The sequence below is a fragment of the Leopardus geoffroyi genome, chromosome E2 (assembly GCF_018350155.1).
Source record: "Leopardus geoffroyi isolate Oge1 chromosome E2, O.geoffroyi_Oge1_pat1.0, whole genome shotgun sequence".
NCBI classification, from domain to species: Eukaryota; Metazoa; Chordata; class Mammalia; order Carnivora; family Felidae; genus Leopardus; species Leopardus geoffroyi.
Genome location: NC_059335.1, coordinates 44,522,731 through 44,543,731, shown reverse-complemented (window position 1 = coordinate 44,543,731; position 21,001 = coordinate 44,522,731). Strand labels below are relative to the sequence as shown.

Genomic DNA, 21,001 nt, shown 5'->3' with positions numbered 1-21,001 from the left:
CAGAGGTACAGCACCTGAATGGTATGGCTTGATTTCCAAAACCAAGAACAGAGGTCTATGAATATGTGAACTTCTCTCAGCCCTTCGTGTACCTTAAAGATGGCTTCATACTAAAACCTAACTAGACACCTGAGAAGAAAAGCATTTAATACAGTAAGGTTTTGTAGGCCAGGTGACTTGGAAAACTAATTTTCTGAGTTATGTTTGTTTCATTTTGTCTATGATACCTAACAACCTGTAAGAAATAGCAAAAAAAAAAAAAAAAAAAAAAAAAAAAAAATCTGAAAAACAAAGGAAAAGTTCAATGTAACATTATATAATTCAAAAAACTCCCAAAATATCTAATTATATGTATGTATGTATACATACATATACAATGTCACATAGAAAAATACCTGGAAGGAGAAACAACTAATCAATTAATTATTCCAGGAGAGTGGACTAGAATTTTAAGAGGCATTCAAGAATATAAACTATGAATAGTGTATAAATTCTTCACAGTAAAACTGTATTTGCAAATATTCGTGTAATTAAAATAAGGACATCTAGGGGCACCTGGCTGGCTGAGTTGGAAAAGCATGTGTTTCTTGATCTCAGGGTTATGAGATCAAGCTCCATGTTGAGTATAGAGATTACTAAAAAAAAAAAAAAAAATTAGAACTTAAAAAAAAAAGACATTTAAAAGGAAATTACAAAGCAGTGTGCATGTTATATTCTTATTACTGTAGAAAGGAAGGATATACACCTGCACACATGGGTGGAAATTTTTTCTAGAAGGACATGTAAGAAACTATTGACAGTGATTATCTCTGGAGAGTGGGACCAGGATTTGGGTAAGGAAGAGGCTCATTTCTCATTGTATACTCTTTTACCATTTCAATTTTATAAAAATACACAAGTTATTTACATAACAACAACAACACACCAATTTTCTGTATTCATTCATCCAATAAATTCTGCATGCCTTACTTATAATCACAGGAAACCCAGTTTTGTTGACAAAGTACTTCATTCAAATAATTGAAGATTTTACAGACTTTTATGATGTCAACTAACCCTCAAAATTCATTATGAGAAAACGGTTCTGGATTTCACAGCCTGGACACACAGATAAAACTTCCTTACCTTTGTCTTGAGGTGCAGCAAATGATCTGCATCTTTAGAAAGTGGAAGGGTATCCCCATTCTTTCCTGGAACAAGAAATTTCCCTGAGTTTTTCTTCTCAAAGAAATGTTATTTGTACATTTTTCTTCTAAAAAGTCATTTCTGGGTAGAATGAAATCTCTACCACTGGAAATAAAAAAAATGTCTGACACAGTAAACCCCGTTTTCTGGGTTTATATAAAGAGGAAAGCAGTGAGTACTTTGTTAGCTTCTATTTAGGTGCCTCAGATGTGGCCCATGGTGTATCACTAATTCTCTGAAGCTTTAACACACAGCCAGGCAGTGAGGTGGGTGGGAGTGGGGTTTGTGAGACCTCGACTTCAGCTTCATTTGCTCATTTTGGAACCTAAAGCAAAACCCTCCTATCTACTATATAACAACAGAACCCAAACGTTTTCTCAACTGGTCATACAAAAAGCCACTAGACTATCACCCCAGTAAGAACCACGTGACCTCCTCCTTTTCAATGCAGGGCTGTCACCACCCAATATTAAATCTTGTCATTTTCAGCAGCTTGTTTCGCTCCCAGGGCAACCCTCACCTCCACTATGCCCTGCAGGGCACCTTACAGAATCATAAACTTTTAGCATATGACCCAGTAACCTGCTAACAATTCTAACACTCTGAAGAACTCTTTTGGTCTCTCCCGTGGCTGGGAAAACCAGAAGTTGCCAAAGACAGAAAAATACTTCCATTTTTCCACAAGCAGAATTTCAACTGCAATTCTAATCCCTCGCTTCTCTCTCCAGTCCTCTTAGTGGAAAAGACTTTCTCTCACTGTACCTGTTGCAACTGTAGATCCCAGTCGCCACAGTTCCAAGTGATGAGCAAACTGGAAAAGGAGAAGGTGCCTCTTTTTTGAACAGGAAATGAGACGTCGCTGTATCCAAGAATTGAAAAGTGATAAATAAGCAGGGTTATTTATCGCCTCAGTACTAGATACAGCAGCAACATCCTAGCACGTTTTTTACTGATGAAATCCATTTACTTCATAAAAATATCCTAAGTACTACCATGTGTCAGTACTGTCCTAGGATCTAAGAGCATAATGATAAATAAAAATATAGCTACTGCCCTCGAGCTTGTAGTCTAAAAGGATTGACAAAGAATTAAACAGGCAGTTGCACCAAGTGTGTTAAGAATTTTAACAGGACTAAGCACAGCATGTAGTGAAAAAAAGTAGAAAGGATATCCAATGTAGCCTCATAAAGCCAGGAGCCCTGACGAGGCTCATTAGTAAAGACAAATCAGGCAAAAAAAGGTAGGGCAGGACGTTCCAAGAGGAATGGCATATGAAATAGCTCAAAGGTAAGAGAGCATTACAGAGAATAAAAACAGTCTTTCAGCACACTAAACTAGGTGGGGGTAGGGATGAGGTGAAGCATGTGTTGTACAAGAGAGGGGAGAGAAGATGCTGAAGGACGGGCCAGATCAAGACAGGTTTCAGAGGCCATGCTAAGGACTTAGGTTATCCTGAAGGACCAACCAAAAGCTTTTAAGCATGGAATGATGAGCAAAGTTGTTTTTTGAATGGATCAATGGAGAACAGGCTGAAATGGAGCAAGTATAATAAAATGAGATCATTAACAGGTGAATGCAGTTGAGAAAAGACACCGATTCAAACTAGGATAATGGCAGTGTAAAGAGAAATGACTAGATTCACAAGACAATGAGGAGGTAGACTCAGAAACGTTTACTGGTTGAATGGAACGTAGAAGCAGGTAGCGGGGAGAAGGGTTTCTAGCTTGGGAAGATGTCCTTTTACCTAGAAAGGAACACTGGAAGCCTGGATTTTCGTGCTCCCACCCAGAATAATAGAGTCCAGCCTTAAAAACAAAAAAACAAACTTCCCTAAACCACAACTATCCAGAAGAGGGAATGATTTCCCCAGAAAGTGAACTATGAGTGTTGCTGTACATCTCTTGGCCCCTGTAAATGTTTTTACAGGACGCTTACCTCACAAACAGAAGAACGAAGAAGGTAGGTAACTATACAAGTCCTATAGATTTGCCCAGAAAGCGTGAACTGTACTCAGTCTTATAGGACAGAGGGACGGTGGGGGCCAGGGGACAATACTTACATGGGGAAAAGTGATTTTTCGGAGAGCAGCATCGTAATTCTTAACCTCCACCTTCTCCATGAGAGGACGAATGACTAAGTGGGTGTCAGTGCCTGCAGTGGGAGGGGAGAGGGAAGGCAGCAGAGTTGGAAAAAACCCCACGTGAAAATAACCAGAGCCGGGTAAAGCGGCAGCCTGGCAGCGAGTGCAACCCACCTCCAGATATCAGTGCCGTCGGGCTGTGGGCCACGGCTCGGACATCATGTGTGTGATGCTGGAATGGCTTTGTCCGCACCCACTGCTTCTCACTGCTGTTGGAAGTCACAGAGACCAGCTGAAAATGGAATACTGTCCCCTCGGCTGTGCCCACCACGAAACTGTCTTCTTGCTGAGAAATTAAATCATTAGGGAGGTACATTTGAGCAAAACAGGGCCCAGTTTGAAAAATATTCCCTGAGGTTTTCTGTCTGCACAGCTTAGGGGAAAACCTATGCCCAAAACTGTAAGGTAGGTTATGGGGTCTTTTTCCTCCAGAAGCTGACAATTCCACTAGAGGAGCAAGCTCACACACAGGTAATAATGTGCCCTCTACTGACAAAATTAACAATGTGTACCTCAAACGATTACAGTGCTTTCAAACATACAAACTAGACCCCATTAGAAAAACAACAAGAAAGATCACCTAGAAGTAAATTTAATACAATAAAAACGTATCATCAAAAGACTTGGAAACAAGGACTCAGATACGTGTACGCCAATATTCATAGCAGCATTATTCAAAAAAACCAAAACATGAAAATCCAAATGCACATCAACAGATGAACAAACATAATCAGTATATACATATAATGAAGTATTAGCCAGCCTTAAAAAGGGATCAAAATTCTGATAATGGTATTAATGTGGATGAACTTTGTTTGAAAACATTATGCTAGGTAAAGTAATTCAGACAAAAACGGACAAATATTATATGATTCCACTTAGATTTCCTAGAATAGCAAATTCATAGGGACAGAGAGTAGAATAAAGGTTTTAAAAGGGCCTGGGAAAAGGGAGAAATAAGGAGTTACTTTTTAATGGGTACAGTTTGTGTGATGAAAAAGTTCTGAAAATGGATAGAGGTGATGGTTGCACAACACTGTGAATGTACTTAATGCCAGTGAATTGTACTTAAAAATGGTTAAAATGGCGTATTTTCTGTTATGTACATAAACAATAAACAAAAAAAAAGTACTGGGAATAATGGAAGAAAGACTGCAAAACTGTAGTCAAAACCTGAAGCTCATTGCCTTCTTTTTTAGGGATGAAGAGAGGGTGGGCTGAGGAGGGAGGGAAGTAGCCTGGTGGGTATCACACAAGGAGCCAGGTGCCTGGTCCTCAGTTTTAGGCTCTCTCTCACCAGGATGTTGAACACTGTGATTTGTGTTAGTTTTAAAAGGTCTTAGTATGTCCGCAATTTTTAAAATTCCTTTGTATACTCAAAACCATTCTCATCTTAACTCCCGTTTAAAAAAAAAAAAAACATTTAACTTTGAACAGGGGAAAAAAAATAGGATGGATCTTTGATAAGGCAGTGATAAACCTAGGAACCTGGACCAGCAGTTAACCAATCAAACAGTACCAAGACTAGGTTAGTCAGGTAAGAAAAATGAGATATCTAAACACGTATGAACATGTAGCTGGATCAACTACACACTCGCTGTGTTAAGAACCATATATATGTCGTATAATCTCTAGTCCTTGAGTAACCTGCAAGGTTAAGTGACCATTTGCCCTACAAGGAGAAAGTGTGAATGACTTTGAAATAAATGTAACAGGGGCGCCTGAGTGGCTCAGTCAGTTGGGTGTCCGACTTCAACTGAGGTCATGATCTCGCAGTTCATGAGTTGAAGCCCCGCATCAGGCTCTGTGCTGACAGCTCAGAGCCTGGAGCCTGCTTTGGATTCCGGGTCCCCCTCTCTCTCTGCCCCTCCCCCATTCACGCTCTGTTTCTGTCTCAAAAATAAATAAACATTAAAAAAAAAAAAGAAATAAGCATAACAAATACTGGTATCCTTGTTCAGCGAGCACTTTGACTGACTTGGAGCCAGTTTACAACTCTGTAAACTCTAGTACTGAGAGTTAGGCCAAACAAGTTTGCCTGATGGAATGCAACTGCTTAACTGCTCTGTGGACATGGAGTCTTGCAACAATTTGTAAACTCATTTCAGCATTCCTAATGGCTGTACAGAACTCTGTGTTTGTGAAATTGTCCTTTGAACTGCTTATAACATCTTACTGGTTTCCTTGTTAATGAGTTACAGAAAATCTCTGACATTTCCATTTCATGTTTGTATGAGTAATGATTTTATCTCCACCCCCCCCCCCCCCAGCCCCGCCATCATCATTGAATAGCTCTTTACACAGGTAAGGAAACAAACTTCAAGAGGTCTACAGATACGACACAGACACATGGCCATCGGCCTTCAAAGCCTTTGCTCTGGGCACACCACACCACCTCAATCTTGTGCCAGCTCTCTTTGAGGTAATTTGCAGGCACATGATTGTGAGAAGGAAGGAAAGCATATCTGAAGGACAGCATATAACTTAACCCAAACCAGCCTCTCCCTTTCCTGCTCTAAGGATACTATTTGAAAACCATTATCCAAGGAAGAGTGGAGATACTGAGCAGCTTAGGAACTTACACACTGTCCTCCACACCCAACTAAACAGTTTATTTATATACAAGGGGGGGGGGGGGGCGGCAGTTTGTACAAAGTCCCACCAAAAGAGAGGGACCAAAAAGACAACTCTAACTCACTCCACATCATCTTTCCCCAAAGTAGAATCATAAAAGAACTGAAAAGGAAAAAAGAAAACGCCTTTCTCAGGGCACAGAGGGAACAAACCAAGGCGAACGGTGACCTGGAAAGGGAGGGGGGAGTGTCCTAATTTAATCACAGAGTGACTGTTTCACACAGAAAAACAATCTCAAGACTGACCTCTAAATGAAAGCAAATGTTCCCTACAACTCTCTGCAGGAATCAGTACTTGCCTACTTGATAAGGGTGAAAGACATCTAAGAAGATCAAAGGACTGGGTATTTGCCACCATCCACTCTTCAGTCAATGAAAATCCATTAAAAAGATATCTAAAAATAATCAACTGTGCTGGCAAGAGAATGTAGTGGAGAAAACCCTTGAAATTAGGATCAATTTCAAAAAAGATGTGAAAATGCCAATACCACACTCATTCTGTGCCAGGTACTGCACTTAGCACTCTACATGCACTACCCAATTAATCCTTCCCAAACTCTATGAAGTATGTATTACTAGCATCCCTGTTGTCACAAAGAAAGAAACTAAGATTTAGAGAGAAGCAGCCTGCCCAAGTAGCCTAAGTGCTACAGTTGGGGTTCAAAACCAAGTATGCCCTAGTTCATAGGGTATGATAAGCATTTTGAGGGCTGGAATTTGTACAATTACATTTGTCCACTAAAAAAATAAAAATAAAAAAATACGTAACAGTTTACTGACTCTCAGGCACATATTTGCGCACATTTAACTATCTTTGAAATCAGGATATCTTCTAGCTTTCAACCTAATGCATATGTATTATTTTCAGATAAAGAGCAATATCAAAACTTGCAGAATGGGTGGCACCTGGCTGGTTCAGTCAGTAGAACATGCAACTCTTCATCTCAGGGTCATGAGTTTAAGCCCCAAGTTGGGTGTGGAGCCTACTTAAAACAACAAAAACTTGCAGACTGGTTGTCAAAAACCTGAAACAAAATCTTGGGACTACAGTAGGACATCATCTACCAACACTATGGATGGCTGAGAGGCATGTGTGGGAAACATGGACCCTGATGACAGAGTTGAAAAGTGATTCAGAGTCCATCTGTACATGTGAAGAAATTTTGGGAAAACCTTATTCACTTTATTTCATTCATACTTTCCTGGTTATATATGCACAAGACTAATATAATAAAAATGTTATGCTTTGGTCTCAAAAACCTCTTCAATAAGAGCTATTTAGAGAATAACTATTTACAAGAATGATAATAATTTATAAGAATATGAATTCTATGTTTAAATTTTTTTTTTTTTTTTTTTAACGTTTATTTATTTTTGAGATAGAGAGAGACAGAGCATGAACGGGGGAGGGTCAGAGAGAGAGTGAGACACAGAATCTGAAACAGGCTCCGGGCTCTGAGCAGTCAGCACAGAGCCCGACGCGGGGCTCGAACTCATGGACAGTGAGATCGTGACCTGAGCCGAAGTCGGATGCTTAACCAACTGAGCCACCCAGGCGCCCCTGTTTAAATTTTTTTTAATGTTTATTTTTCAGAGAGAAACACACAGCATGACCGGGGGAGGGGCAGAGAGAGGGAGACACAGAATCTGAAGAAGGTTCCACTCTCTGAGCTGTCAGCACAGAGCCCGATATGGGGCTCGAACCCACGAACCACAAGATCATGACCTGAGCCAAAGTCAGATGCTCAACCAACTGAGCCACCCAGGTGCCCCAAAATTCTCTGATTAAAAAAACATTGTGTCAGTTTAAATCATAATAGTGTGTATTACAAAATACAAATTTTACATTTCAAGAAAAGCACTGTTATAATTTAATTGGCAGTGTTTTTTCTTTCCCATAACAAAATTATGGCATGTCTTACAATCATTTGTATCTAATGATTCAATGCAATACAGTAATTATAGGCACATGGTAGAAGAAAAGATCAAATAGTAAAATGGTACACAGTACAAATTAAGCCTGCCTCCTGCCTGCCAGCCCCAACTTTAAAATTACCATTAGCTTTTTTTTAAATATATATATATATATTTTTTTCAACGTTTATTTATTTTTGGGACAGAGAGAGACAGAGCATAAACGGGGGAGGGGCAGAGAGAGAGGGAGACACAGAATCGGAAACAGGCTCCAGGCTCTGAGCCATCAGCCCAGAGCCTGACGCGGGGCTCGAACCCCCGGACCGCGAGATCGTGACCTGGCTGAAGTCGGACGCTTAACCGACTCCGCCACCCAGGCGCCCCATAATGGAACAAAATTTAATAATTAAGTCTTAAGTTTAATAATTACAACCATTTTGGATCAAAACTCGATTTTTTTAAAACATTTCTTTTTCAAAAATATTTATTTTTGAGAGAAAAAGGGAGCACTTGTGCGAGCAGGGGGAGGGGCAGACAGAGGGGGACAAAGGATCTGAAGTGGCTCTGTGCTGACAACAGACAGCCCAATGTAGGGCTCGAGCCCACCAACCATGAGATCATGACTTGAGCTGAAGTCAGATGCTTAACTGACTGAGCCACTCAGGTGCCCCTCAAAACTCTATTTGAAAAGGAAAATTTCTCTTGGTCATTTCAACTTGTTCTTCATTACACTTACATGTGACATCTAAATGTTTCACAGGGCTTTAAGACCCACCAAATCGGTCTCATGGAAAATCTGTGAAGTGGGATAGAAACAACTTATGGGCAAGAAAAGCCAGCATGAGTGATCTTACTCATATTGCATGTCCACACTTAAGACACCAAACAAGCCTCAAACTAAGAAGACAAAGGATCTCGTCAGCAAATCTCGAAGTCACTTTCCATGCCCCACTGATAAAACAGCCAAAGGTTTCTGATTAAGAATTGATGTTACCAAAAGGGAAGAGGCACACTTGTTCAACACGAGTCTGCTTAAGTCTTACTAAAATAGGCAAAATTTAATATTTTCTTTTTTTTTTAATTTTTTTTTAACGTTTATTTATTTTTGAGACAGAGAGAGAGAGAGAGAGAGCATGAACAGGGGAGGGGCAGAGAGAGAGGGAGACACAGAATCTGAAACAGGCTCCAGGCTCTGAGCTGTCAGCACAGAGCCTGACACGGGGCTCGAACTCACGGATTGTGAGATCATGACGTGAGCCGAAGTCGGAAGCTTAACCGACCAAGCCACCCAGGCGCCCCAAAATTTAATATTTTCAAAATCATCTAATAAAATCATCTAATTTCCCAAGATAGGAAGCAGGAGGAGAACTGCACAAAGAGGAAAATAGCACCTCTCAAGATTCTTCTAGGATACTTGTGGCCTATCTAAATCAGACTGGATTAACTGTGGGTGGGGAGTGTCTGAAGAAAACCTCCCTGCTAACTAACCTAGAGAATATTTTCTAACTAGTTTTTAAGAGAATATGAGGGTTCAAAGAAATTATGTGGGTTTCAGATGCATTTTTCTAAACTCATCTTCCTTCAATGCAACACTGAAGATTAGGGAACACCGTTTGTGTTACGTTACTGATACAGCCTTCCCTACTCATCCCCCAGGTTATACAGTAACCGTTCAAAACAGGGACCATACTCACATCAGATACGGCAATAGACTGCACATCAGCATTTGCAATGAGATGGTTCTTCACAAGTGTCCCAGTGGCTGAGTCCCAGAACTGCACCTTCCCAGCAGAGTCCACACTTATGACAGTGCCATCAGACAAGAAGGCCACGCCCCATATGATACACTTCCGCTTAGACACACCCATATACTGCCTATCCACCAGCATCTTATGAACAGCGCTCCCTGAAAAATAAGAAAAGCCCAAATTTGAATGGTACTTACCTCTTTTGTCTTCAAAACCCGCCTGTGGTAGGCATCTATTAAGTCAGCTGCCTGAGCACATAGCACAAACAGCCAGTAAACAGTAGTTACAGTAGTTGTGGTAAACTCAGTCTTGGAACACCAAAATGGTTACCTGAAGATTGTGGGGGAGAGGTGGGAGGGGTAGCTGGAGACAGAAATTTGGAGGGGCAGGGGAAGGTGAAATTGAAAGAGACATTTGAGACTTCACTTAAAACTGCCTAACTGCAGTGTGCACGATATTTGGCTCTTTTCTAAAACCCCACGGGAAAGGGGGAGAATAAAACAGTACAAAATTTGGGGAATTAAAAAAGCAAACATGGAATGGTAACTGATGTAGCAGAGTCCTAAAAGTAGTATGTCTCAAGTCAACAGTGGGGAAAGACAAGAAGCCACTTGATTTATACCATGAAATACTTAGAAGACTTGGGAACTGCTGATGCCCAAAACTCTAGAAACAGAAGTTAAAGTGGAACTAAAAGGAGAAATTAGGTTGAAAGTAAGTTTATGAAACTTAACATCCTTCAGATACCTATCCCCTAACTAAAAAGCCAGGCAACTCCCCAACTCCACCTCAAACAAAACTGGAGACTTACTCTCTGAAGAGAGATACCAGAACAACTGAGGGTAGGATTACTATACGGGAAATAAAGTGAAATATTACTAACTGAATGTTGAGAACACTAGTTTTCTTCTCAGAATTTATGTGGAAAGGCATATCATCATCAAGCAGGAGAATTAAAAAAACATTTCTGGGAAACATGACCAGCACAAGGAAGATGATTTAAAAAGCCAGTCTCTTTAGAGTTTCCCCAAACTAACAGTCCAGTCAGATCATTCTTCAGTGGAGCCCACGAGCAGTAAGCTCCACTCTTGTGGTGAGGAAAGCCATCACCAGACAGGTGAACAAAGCTTTAATATGAAAGGCAGAGGCCAGAGAGAATACCAGAAAAAAATGAATACCAGAGAGAAAACAGCTAAGATGAAGAATACTTGACAAATATAATCTTGAATAGCCTTAGAAAGAGAAGGCAGTAAATAAGGAAACAAACAAACAAAAAAGCACTATAAAAAAAAAAAACAACACTCAGAAAACCAAAAAGAACTTTGGAAATGGCAGAAATGAAAAACTCAGTACAGGACTTAAAAGATAAAGACAAGGGGCACCTGGCTGGTTCAGTCAGTAGAGCGTGCAGCCCTCAGTCTCAGGGTTCTGAGTTGGAGCCCCACATTGAGTACAGACAGTACCTAAAAATAAAATCTTCAAAATCAGTCCATCAATAAATGATAAAGAAAAACTCTCAGGAAACAGAATAAAAAGTCAAAGAGATGAAAAATAAGAGGGGGAGGGGCACCTGGGTGGGTCACTGGGTTGAGTGTCCCACTCTTGATTTCGGCTCAGGTCATGATCCCAGGGTTGTGAGTCAGCTCTACGCTGATAGCACGGAGCCTGCTTGGGGTCCTTTCTCTGCCCCACCTCTGCACGCACACACACTCTATCTTACAAAATAAATAAATAAGCTATAAAAAAATAAAAGAAGGCTCTGTGAGAGAATCATTCAAGATAAAAGCCTGGGTGGCTCAGTCAGTTAAACATCCAACTTCAGCTCAGGTCATGACCTCATGGTTCTTGAGTTCGAGCCCCACACAGGGCTCTCTGCCATCAGCACAGAGCCCACTTCGAATTTTCTGTCTCCCTCTCTCTCTGCCCCTCCCCTGCTTGTGTGCACGCTCTCTCTCTAATAAACATCAAAAAAAAAAAAAAAAAAAAAAAAAGATAAAAGCAATAGAAAGAAAATCAGATTTATATGAGCCTAATTTATGCAACTGGAAGAATCTGATGAGTCAAATGTATAAATATACATTTATATATGTGCAAGTAAACATCAAAGAATTAGCTAAGAGTTATAGGTGGTCGCCTTTGAGGAGTGAAAGAAGGAATACAGGGGGACTCCTGCTTCTTTGTAACAAACAAGCCTCAAGGAGTTCTTCTCTGACTATGCGTGTATAACAATAAAAAATTTGCTTAAGCATGAAGGAAAAAGAAAAACGAGACAAACCAGATGTGTTTTACTTCCCATCTTAGATGGGAGTACAGATGGGCCTAATGAACAAGCTGAAGTCAGTCTCATCACTGAAGGATTCCATATTGCAATTTTTCAGGCCAAGAACAGAGAAAGTAGATGGTTCTCTACCTTTCTGATCTCATGCCTCACCAATTATGGTGCTAAGACCTAGTGTTCCTCAGAGAGGCACTTACTTTTACCAAGGTCTGGTATACACAAGTATTTTAACTGATCCTTCGTAGTAAATGTCTTATTGCTCCAGGGGGAATTTTCAAATGAATTCTTATTATAAATAAGATAAAAAATATCCATCTGATTGAAGAAACAGGATTCCCCCAAAAGCAGCAGTAGCAATCCAAGAAAGGAGTGAAATCCATGGCTAACATCTCAGAAGGTTAAAGAGAGGTTAGGCCCTAGAGGTCAGTAAAAGCACAAAGGCTCAAGCTTTTGGAAACTAGCAATGTGAATCAAGACCCAAACCCCAAATGAACTGAGAAAAACAGTCACCTGATTTGACATCAAACACACTAATGTAGTCTATGGAGCCAGCTGCAATGTGGGTACCAGAGGGATGCCAGCTGAGACTCAGGATGCGACCTTGGGAGTTGTACAACAAAAAAAGAAAAGGACATACACATAAATACACAGTAAAGGGTAACTGAGTTCTCCTTTGACAATTACCTATAGGTCTGGCGTTCTACACTCTTAGCTCTCATCTACTATGCTCTGGTGAAGGACTGTTTTATAACAGATGAGGATCAACTCTGCCCAACTCTGGAATCCATAATGAAGTATTTAATATCACTTTAATAATGTAGAAACGGTTGATGGGAGTATAAAGAAACACAACCTTTTGAGGGCGACCCCTTTTGAGGGTGACCTGTTAAGAACATAACAATATTTGGGGCGCCTGGGTGGCGCAGTCGGTTAAGCGTCCGACTTCAGCCAGGTCACGATCTCGCGGTCAGTGAGTTCGAGCCCCGCGTCGGGCTCTGGGCTGATGGCTCAGAGCCTGGAGCCTATTTCCGATTCTGTGTCTCCCTCTCTCTCTGCCCCTCTCCCGTTCATGCTCTGTCTCTCTCTGTCCCAAAAATAAATAAACGTTGAAAAAAAAAAAAATTTAAGAACATAACAAAATTTAAATATGCTTATTTGGCTCAGCACTTTTACTGGGAATTAATCAAGGAGAAATACTTGTAGGGGTGTTAAAAAATATGTATACTGGAATAGTCATTGCCGTCCTGGTTGTAGTAGTGAAAAACAAAAAAATCCATCAATAGGAGCTTGGTAAAGAAATTATGGAACACCATTAAATGGAATGCCATGTAGACTGGCATGACTGGCATGGAAAGATGTCTGTGATACACCAAGTGAAATAACAAGCACAAGCACTCGTGTGTATTCATTTATATGAATATACAAACACATCTTGAAGATTATTTCCAAAATGTTGCCTACAGAACAGAATGAGATATTTTCTCTTTCACACTTGGCTAAGCACATGAATTTTGAATAAGCATTATATCACCTTTATAATTAAAAAAGAACACCCAAGGGACACCTGGATGGCCCAGTCAAGTAAGCGTTGATGCCTGATTTTGGCTCAGGTCATGATCACGCAGTTCGTGGGTTCAAGCCCCATGTTGGGCTCTGTGCTGACAGTGTGGAGCCTACTGGGGATTCTCACTCTCTGCACCTTCCCCAACCACTTTCTCTCTCAAAATAAATAAACTTAAAAAACAAAACACAAACAAAAAAACAAAAAACCAAGCCTGGCTGGCTCAGTTGGTGGAGCATGTAACTCTTATTCTCGGGGTTGTGAGTTTGAGCCCCATGTTGGAAGTGGACGTTACTTAAAGATATTTTAAATAAAGAATATTTTTCTTTAAAAAAATAAAATAAAAAAAGAACACCCAAAAGGCATTAAAAACAAAAGGGACTCTGACTAGCAGATGAAAAATATTACTAACAGACACAGAATACATGGGATAGTTATTATTTTCTAAGAGTCTGCAAGCTATGGCTCAAAGGCCAAATCAAGTCCACCAATTATTTTTATAGATAAAGCTTTACCAAAGCACAGCCATACCCATTTATTTATCTATGACTACTTTTATAGAACAAGAGAGTTGACAGAGCATATGGCCTACAAAACCTAAAATATTTACTAATCTCCTGTTTTTACAGAAATAGTTTGCCAACCCCTGCTCTAGAGGTGTCAACTGGGTGGAACATGGACAACTGTTTGCAAATTCTAGGTTTTAGTATTTATGCACTCTGTTACAACTTCAAAAAAAAAGGAAAAAGTGAGAACAAAGTGACTTACACAGAAACATTAGCTTTCCTACTCTGGATTTCTAGTTTACTATATTACTTAAGCAGGCAACCACCACTATGCAACGTGACAGAGAAAGCCTGAGTGGAGGATGCCTTCGAGCACATACCCTATATTGAGGTAAAGTTAGTGTGGAGAGAAAACATTACCTGGACCCATGGGAAAACAGCCCATCCCCAGTGGCACAGAAACATAACTTCTTGTTGAGGCTACTCACTGCCCCCACCAAAATGACCCTTACTTTTCTGCCGATCAAAATTTCTTTCAAACTGGATTTTGTCTGGGGTGATTTGAAATAGCTTCACAGATCCATCTTCACAGCCAACCTATTAGAGGAAAATAGAGAAGATAAGCATTTTACATAACTAAATATATGTATTTATAAATATAAACGTTTCTTCCCTGAAGCTATCACTTGCTGTGAAAGAGAAAAGTAGTTTGTGACAGGAAAAAAAAAAAAAATTTACTGCTACCAAGAAACTGGTAGTGTATTCTTGGCAGGCTTCACATCCTAGCCAGAAAACAGGCTAATCAGTGGCCTAATTCCTGTATAGGACATGGAATAGAAGTAGGATTTCAAAGCATACCTCTGCTAGAGACCCAGAGCCTAACTAAAACACCCATTAACTATACAATGTAAATGAAGAAACATCAAGATATTGTACAAATTAGTACAAATCAAACAAGAATCATAGGCTTATCCCAGAAAAATGAAACCTCTGGAAACACCCATTTTAATAAGTCTGTGTGAGGGGGGAGGGATAGTCTTCTCAGTCTGCACTCAATTTTTGAGACATTGTGGTAAAACAGTTCCACAAGTCAACTTGTGGAAGGACCTCTCAGAAGTTGTAACATACATTAGTGTGTTGTCAATCTACAGAAGAATTTCGTACTAACATGCCATATTCTGAATTGATATTTATCATAAAACATAAAGCATAGTAGAACAAAAAACAGCCTCCATATCTCCCAATTCCAACTAGTTTGAGAAATACTGAACCAAACGAACCCTCTCATTTCATAAATGAATAAACAAGGTCCAAAGTGGCAGTAGAAATGATGTAAAAAAAACAAGAGATTTTTTAAAGTTTTTTTTGTTGTTGTTTTTTGAGAGAGTGTGCTTAAGTGGGGAAGAGGTGGAGAGAGAGGAAGAATCCCAAGCAGTCACGAACTATGAGATCATGACCTGAGCTGAAATCAAGACTCAGACGTTTAACCGACCAAGCCATCCAGCTGCCCCAGGACAAGAGATTTTTAATCCCCAATATCAATTCCAATCTTGCATCGTGGTTGCTGGAATCCACTTCAGAATGGAGTTGCTACATGTCATAATATAACTTAACTTTACTCTCCTGTAAACACAGGGAAGAATGTTTACGTGAGCACAAGAGAATTCTTGCTTTAAATTACCAATAGCTGCTTACTGACCAAAAGTTGAGAGCCACAGGGGCTGACAGCCATGCTCCAAATGGGTCCTCCAAAGGCATCCATGGCATATTTGATGTTTAATGCCTGCAAATCATACTCGATAATCTCTCCATTGAGTCCACCACTAAAGAGTCGCTGTCCTTTTGCCCAACACAGAGCTTCTGTAGCCCGAGACTCATGACCTGGAAAAAACTACAGAAACGCCATAACATGTCAACCCACATTGAATTTATCAGCTAACAGCACTGAATGGTCACAGGCAACAACGTCAAAACTAAAAACACTTGCCTAGAAATGACTACATGGGGTTTTGTTCAACCAGAAGATCATGTCTATTAATATTTTCATTTTTTAGATTCAAATTTTAGTTACCTATACAGTTGGTTTCCTTTTCCCAGGACTTGTCCTCCAAACCTTTTCAAAAGAATAAAGTTTGTATCCAACTGTATTTGATATATGCAATTTTTTACAAAATCAGTGTAAGTATCTTGATTAGGTGATGGTTTCACAGTACACATGTATGTCAGAGTTATCAATGCATACACTTTAAATTTTTTTAAGTTTATTTATTTTGAGAGACAGAGAAAGAAGAGTGCATGCGCACGTGGGAGCAGAAAGAATTCAAAGCGGGGCCCCCATGGTTAGTGTAGAACCCGATGCAGGGCTTAAACTCACGAACTGTGACCTCATGACCTGAGGGAAAATCGAGAGTCAGACGCTTAACCAACTGAGCCACCCAGGTGCCCCTTGACACGTATACTTTAAAATTTTTTTTTTTTCAACGTTTATTTATTTTGGGGACAGAGAGAGACAGAGCATGAACGGGGGAGGGGCAGAGAGAGAGGGAGACACAGAATCGGAAACAGGCTCCAGGCTCTGAGCCATCAGCCCAGAGCCCGACGCGGGGCTCGAACTCACGGACCGCAAGATCGTGACCTGGCTGAAGTCGGACGCTTAACCGACTGCGCCACCCAGGCGCCCCGACACGTATACTTTAAATACATGTTTATTGTGTCAATTTTACCTATAAAAAGTTTTTTTAAAAATAAAACAAATGGATGCCCGGCTGGCTCAGTTGGAAGAACATGTGACTCTTGAATTGAGGGTTGTGGGTTTGCGCCCCACCTCCACCTTCTCATTCAAGTCTCAGAATCTTTTTTTTTTTTATTATTATTTTTTACATTTTAAGTTTTTATTTATTTTGAGAGAGAACGAGCAGAGGAGGGGCAAAGAGAGACGGGGACAGAGAATCCCAAGCAGGCTCGGCACTGTCAGCGCAGAGCCTGATGTAGGGCTTGAACCCACAAACTGTGAGATCGTGACCTGAGCCGAAACCAAGAGTCAGCTACTTAACTATCAAGTCTCAGATTTTTTTTTTTAATGTTTATTTATTTTTGAGACAGAGAGAGACAGAGCATGAATGGGGGAGGGTCACAGAGGGAGACAGACATAGAATCTGAAGCAGGCTCCAGGCTCTGAACTGTCAGCACAGAGCCCGATGTGGGGCTCGAACTCACAGATTGTGAGATTGTGACCTGAACCAGAGTTGGAAGCTCAACCGACTGAGCCATCGAAGCGCCCCTGAAGTCTCAGATTTCTAAGTGCTTTATGAGCACTTATAAAGGTTTCATGTAGGGTCCCTTGGGTTGTTTAGTTGGTTAAGCGTCTGACTCTGGATTTTAGCTCAGGTCATGATCTCATGGTTCGTGAGTTCGAGCCCTACATCAGCCTCTGAGCTAGCAGTGTGGAGCCTGTTTGGGCCTCTCTCTGATCCTCCCCTGCTTGCTCTCTCGCTCTCAAAATAAGTAAATAAACTTTAGGAAAAAAAGAAGTTTTCATATATATCAAGACACTTTATTTTTATGTCTGCTCAGCACAAAAAGCACTGAGTAGGTACAATTTTTCTTCTCTTTACTTGAAAGGACACAAGTACTTGTGGGTTAAGGGGCTTGCCCAAAGTGCCACAGTCAAATGTGAAGAGAACATTTTAATTCTTATTCCAAGCCCCTACTCTTTTCACTCTAACGGACAAAGTTTTTTCTTGTTCTGAGAGAGATTAAGAAGTAGGGAAGGGACTATTGAAAAAGCAAAATACTAAGTTAATTATTGTTGAAATAAGAACAGATGAGAAAAAATAGGAGACATTCAGTAAAGAATAACTGACATATTCACTAAATAAACATGAACTCAGGAGTGGTTCTGCACTAGACACTTGCTAAATGCTGGGAATAATGTCATCAATATCACCCACATGGTCCCTGTTTTCACAAAATTTGAAGTTCAATGGAGAAGAAAAACATTAAACAAATGTACAAACTATTATGTAATTGTAATTGTCATAAATGATAAGAAAAACCACAAGGTGCGACAAGCATGTACCATAGCACATTTTTCACAGCATAGAATGTGACTTATTTGTGGTAATCAGCAATTTTTTTAACTTTCTTTTTAAGTTTATTTATTTTGAGAGAAAGAATGCATGCACAGGGGAGGGCCAGACAGAGAAGGAGAGCAATTCCCAAGCAGGCTCCGTGCTGTCATCACAGAGCCCATGGCAGGGATCGATCTTGTGAACCCTGAGATCATGTAAACTGAGCCAAAATCAAAAGTCGGACGCTTAGCTGACCGAGCCACACAGGCACCCCAATTTTTTTTTTAACTTCTTAGTTCTTCAGGGGTCAACTCAGTAAGTCATCCCTTTCCAGGATTCCTAAACCCACATCATCAGAGTAAAAGCACTCTCCACTAAGATTCTAGGCCTGTGCTTAGCTTTTTTTTTTTTTTTTTAAGTTTATTTATTTATTTGGAAAGAGAGAGGGGACACCCATGTGCGTGCATGAGCAGGAAAGGGCAGAAAGGGAGGGAGTATGAAAACCCCAAGCAGGTTTCCACACCGTCAATGTGGAGCCTGATATGGGGCTTGATCCCACGAACTGTGAGATCCTGACCTGAGCCAAAATAAGAGTCTGATGTAAACAGACTGAGCCACCTAGACTGCTCTGGTACTTAGCTAAATCATAAAATTTACCTACTCTTTGAAAACTGTATACTTCTATTTCCCCACTGGACTTTGAGCTCCTTCAATGTAGGGCCTCTGACATTTGTCATAATGCCTAATACTTGCCACTCATCACTCATTCATTTAGAAACAATTACAGGATGCCTTAATTCCAAGTATTAAACTGCTGGGCACTAAATTCATGCATTTATCGATCTACCCATTCATAGGCATCCATTCAGTGCTTAGGGCAATACACATTCATTAATGTAAAATGAATTATTTTGTTGCACCTGCAATCAGTAATCAGTACTTTTGAAAAATATGCTGCTATAACAGCTCTCTGCATACACCCAAATGGTATTTTACTTTTACTCCCAATTATAGGCAGTTCAGTCTACATTCTCTCAGATGAACTCAGAAGTCCATCTTCCTACCATCGTCACCAAAAAGTTTGATATTAAAATGTTTCTGGGCACCTGGGTGGCTCAGTTGGTTAAGCGTCTGATTCTTGATTTCAGCTCAGGTCATGACTTCAGGGTTTGTGAGATGGAGCTCTGCAACAGGCTCTGTGGTGACACCACAGAGCCTGCTTGGGAGTCTTTCTCTCCTCTCTGACCCTTCCCCGCCCATGCGCTCTTTCTCTCTCTCTCAAAAAATAAATTAAAAAACTTAAGAAGAAGAAAAAAAAAAAAAAAAAGGATTCATTGTTTCTTCTGAATTGACAATGAAATAGGTACTGACAACCCCAGCAGGAAATTCCACCTTACCAAAGTTGCACTGGTGCAGAGACTGATTATAAAGCAATGGGTCTTGACAATTTCCCTTTTTTGTTGTGCTCCAAAGATCCAGCAAACCTCAGTTTCCAACAGACAGTGGGCCACCATAATTTCTAGGTTTCTTTCTAACCAACGTTATAGATCAAAACTCTGAGCTCAGTCAAGAGATTGCATATTTACTACACATGTTATATAGTTCTAAATAACCCAGAGAGAGTACAGTCACTTTCTTTTGAAGTCCTTCAACACAAAAGACATACACGCTGTAGAATTCAACTTAATAAGAAAATTAACTCAGCAACACCAAATCAGGCTTCCAAATGACTTACTTTTTCCTGAAAGTAGTTTGCTGACAAGTTATAAATTTCCACAGTGCCATCTGTTCGTGAAACAGCCAATCTGTTTGACTGGTTATTGTAAGCCACACAGCGGATCCCTGATGGAACATAATTAAAGAAACGTACTCGATGGACCTTAAATTCACCCATTCCTGGAGGGGGCGGGGGGGAGAGGAAAAAGAGTCATTATTGTGAAATGTTAACACCAGTGTGTCGCCTGTATTGTTCCTCACTATTGTTAACAGCAGTATATCACATGTATTATTATCGCCATCCTGTATGGAAGAGTCTAACTGTACCTGAGATTCACTTCTGAATATCTAACTAATGATGCTTTCACACACCCCCCCCCCCCCCCGCAAGAACCTATCAAACTATTTCCAGAAGCTCAGGATGCTTCAGCAGAAAAATTAAAAGATCGACACACAGAGCATTCCCCAGACTCCTAACAATCCTGCCAATTACCTGAAGAAAAGTACTCTGGGAAAGAAGAATGACAAAATACTGAACATAACCTCATTCTCTAATTGGGTGTGCGCACTTTAAGGAAGGGAGGCACATAGAGTTGACCGGTTGTATTCGAGGCAGAAACTAAGGTACTCCTGGAAAACACCACTAATACTCGCAAAAAGCAAGAAATATTGACAGCCTAAATGGGTCTCTCAAAGCCCGGTCCACAGAATTTCTGCATCAAAACCATATGGAAAAACGGCTTTTAAAAATGCAGGACTCTGGGTCCTACTCCACAGCTCCAGAATTCCTCTCTTGGCTGAGGAGAGAAAGGGGGTAGACTAGGAATCTGCATTTTAGCGAACACTTCTAACTTTATAGCACTCTAAGTTTACAAATTACAGACTCAAGCTAAGGTAGTGACTGACAGTGGGACTCATGGGGCTGGCAGAACCGAGAGCTCCTCAAGGAAAGAAGCGACAGGACTTAGTCTGGCATCTGTCAACTATCCCCTCCACACCGCCGCCAACAATCACACTCGGTGAAGACAGGGGCCGGGTCTGGTTCGCCGCTCGCTCGTCTTTCTTCAAGGTTAGGAACGCGCGGGCAGAACAGGCGCGTTCCGCCGGGCCCGGCCCAGCTAAGAAGGCGTCTGAAGTGCGCGCTAGAACTCCGCCGCCCCTTCTCTCTCCGGGAATCTACGAGTAGCACCCACCCACCCACGGCACAGGGGGGACAGCGAGCTCCGCCGGCGTCTGCCAAGAGCAGGCCG

At 40.8% G+C, this 21,001-nt stretch overlaps 1 protein-coding gene across 2 annotated transcripts in view; it reads right to left on the bottom strand.

The window, feature by feature from the left end:
- The window catches only part of UTP4 (UTP4 small subunit processome component), a 31,416-nt gene that overhangs the window by 10,251 nt on the left and 164 nt on the right, over nucleotides 1-21,001 (bottom strand). For both annotated transcript variants that reach the window (XM_045443304.1, XM_045443303.1), the window contains exons 2-10: nucleotides 19,771-19,931; nucleotides 15,665-15,856; nucleotides 14,478-14,562; nucleotides 12,409-12,498; nucleotides 9,567-9,778; nucleotides 3,440-3,611; nucleotides 3,245-3,336; nucleotides 1,948-2,044; nucleotides 1,126-1,190 (exon numbers count right to left, since the gene is read on the bottom strand). In XM_045443304.1, coding sequence (XP_045299260.1) covers nucleotides 1,126-1,190; nucleotides 1,948-2,044; nucleotides 3,245-3,336; nucleotides 3,440-3,611; nucleotides 9,567-9,778; nucleotides 12,409-12,498; nucleotides 14,478-14,562; nucleotides 15,665-15,856; nucleotides 19,771-19,929 — 1,164 coding nt within the window. In that variant the 5' untranslated portion in view covers nucleotides 19,930-19,931. The remainder of the gene's footprint in view (nucleotides 1-1,125; nucleotides 1,191-1,947; nucleotides 2,045-3,244; nucleotides 3,337-3,439; nucleotides 3,612-9,566; nucleotides 9,779-12,408; nucleotides 12,499-14,477; nucleotides 14,563-15,664; nucleotides 15,857-19,770; nucleotides 19,932-21,001) is intronic.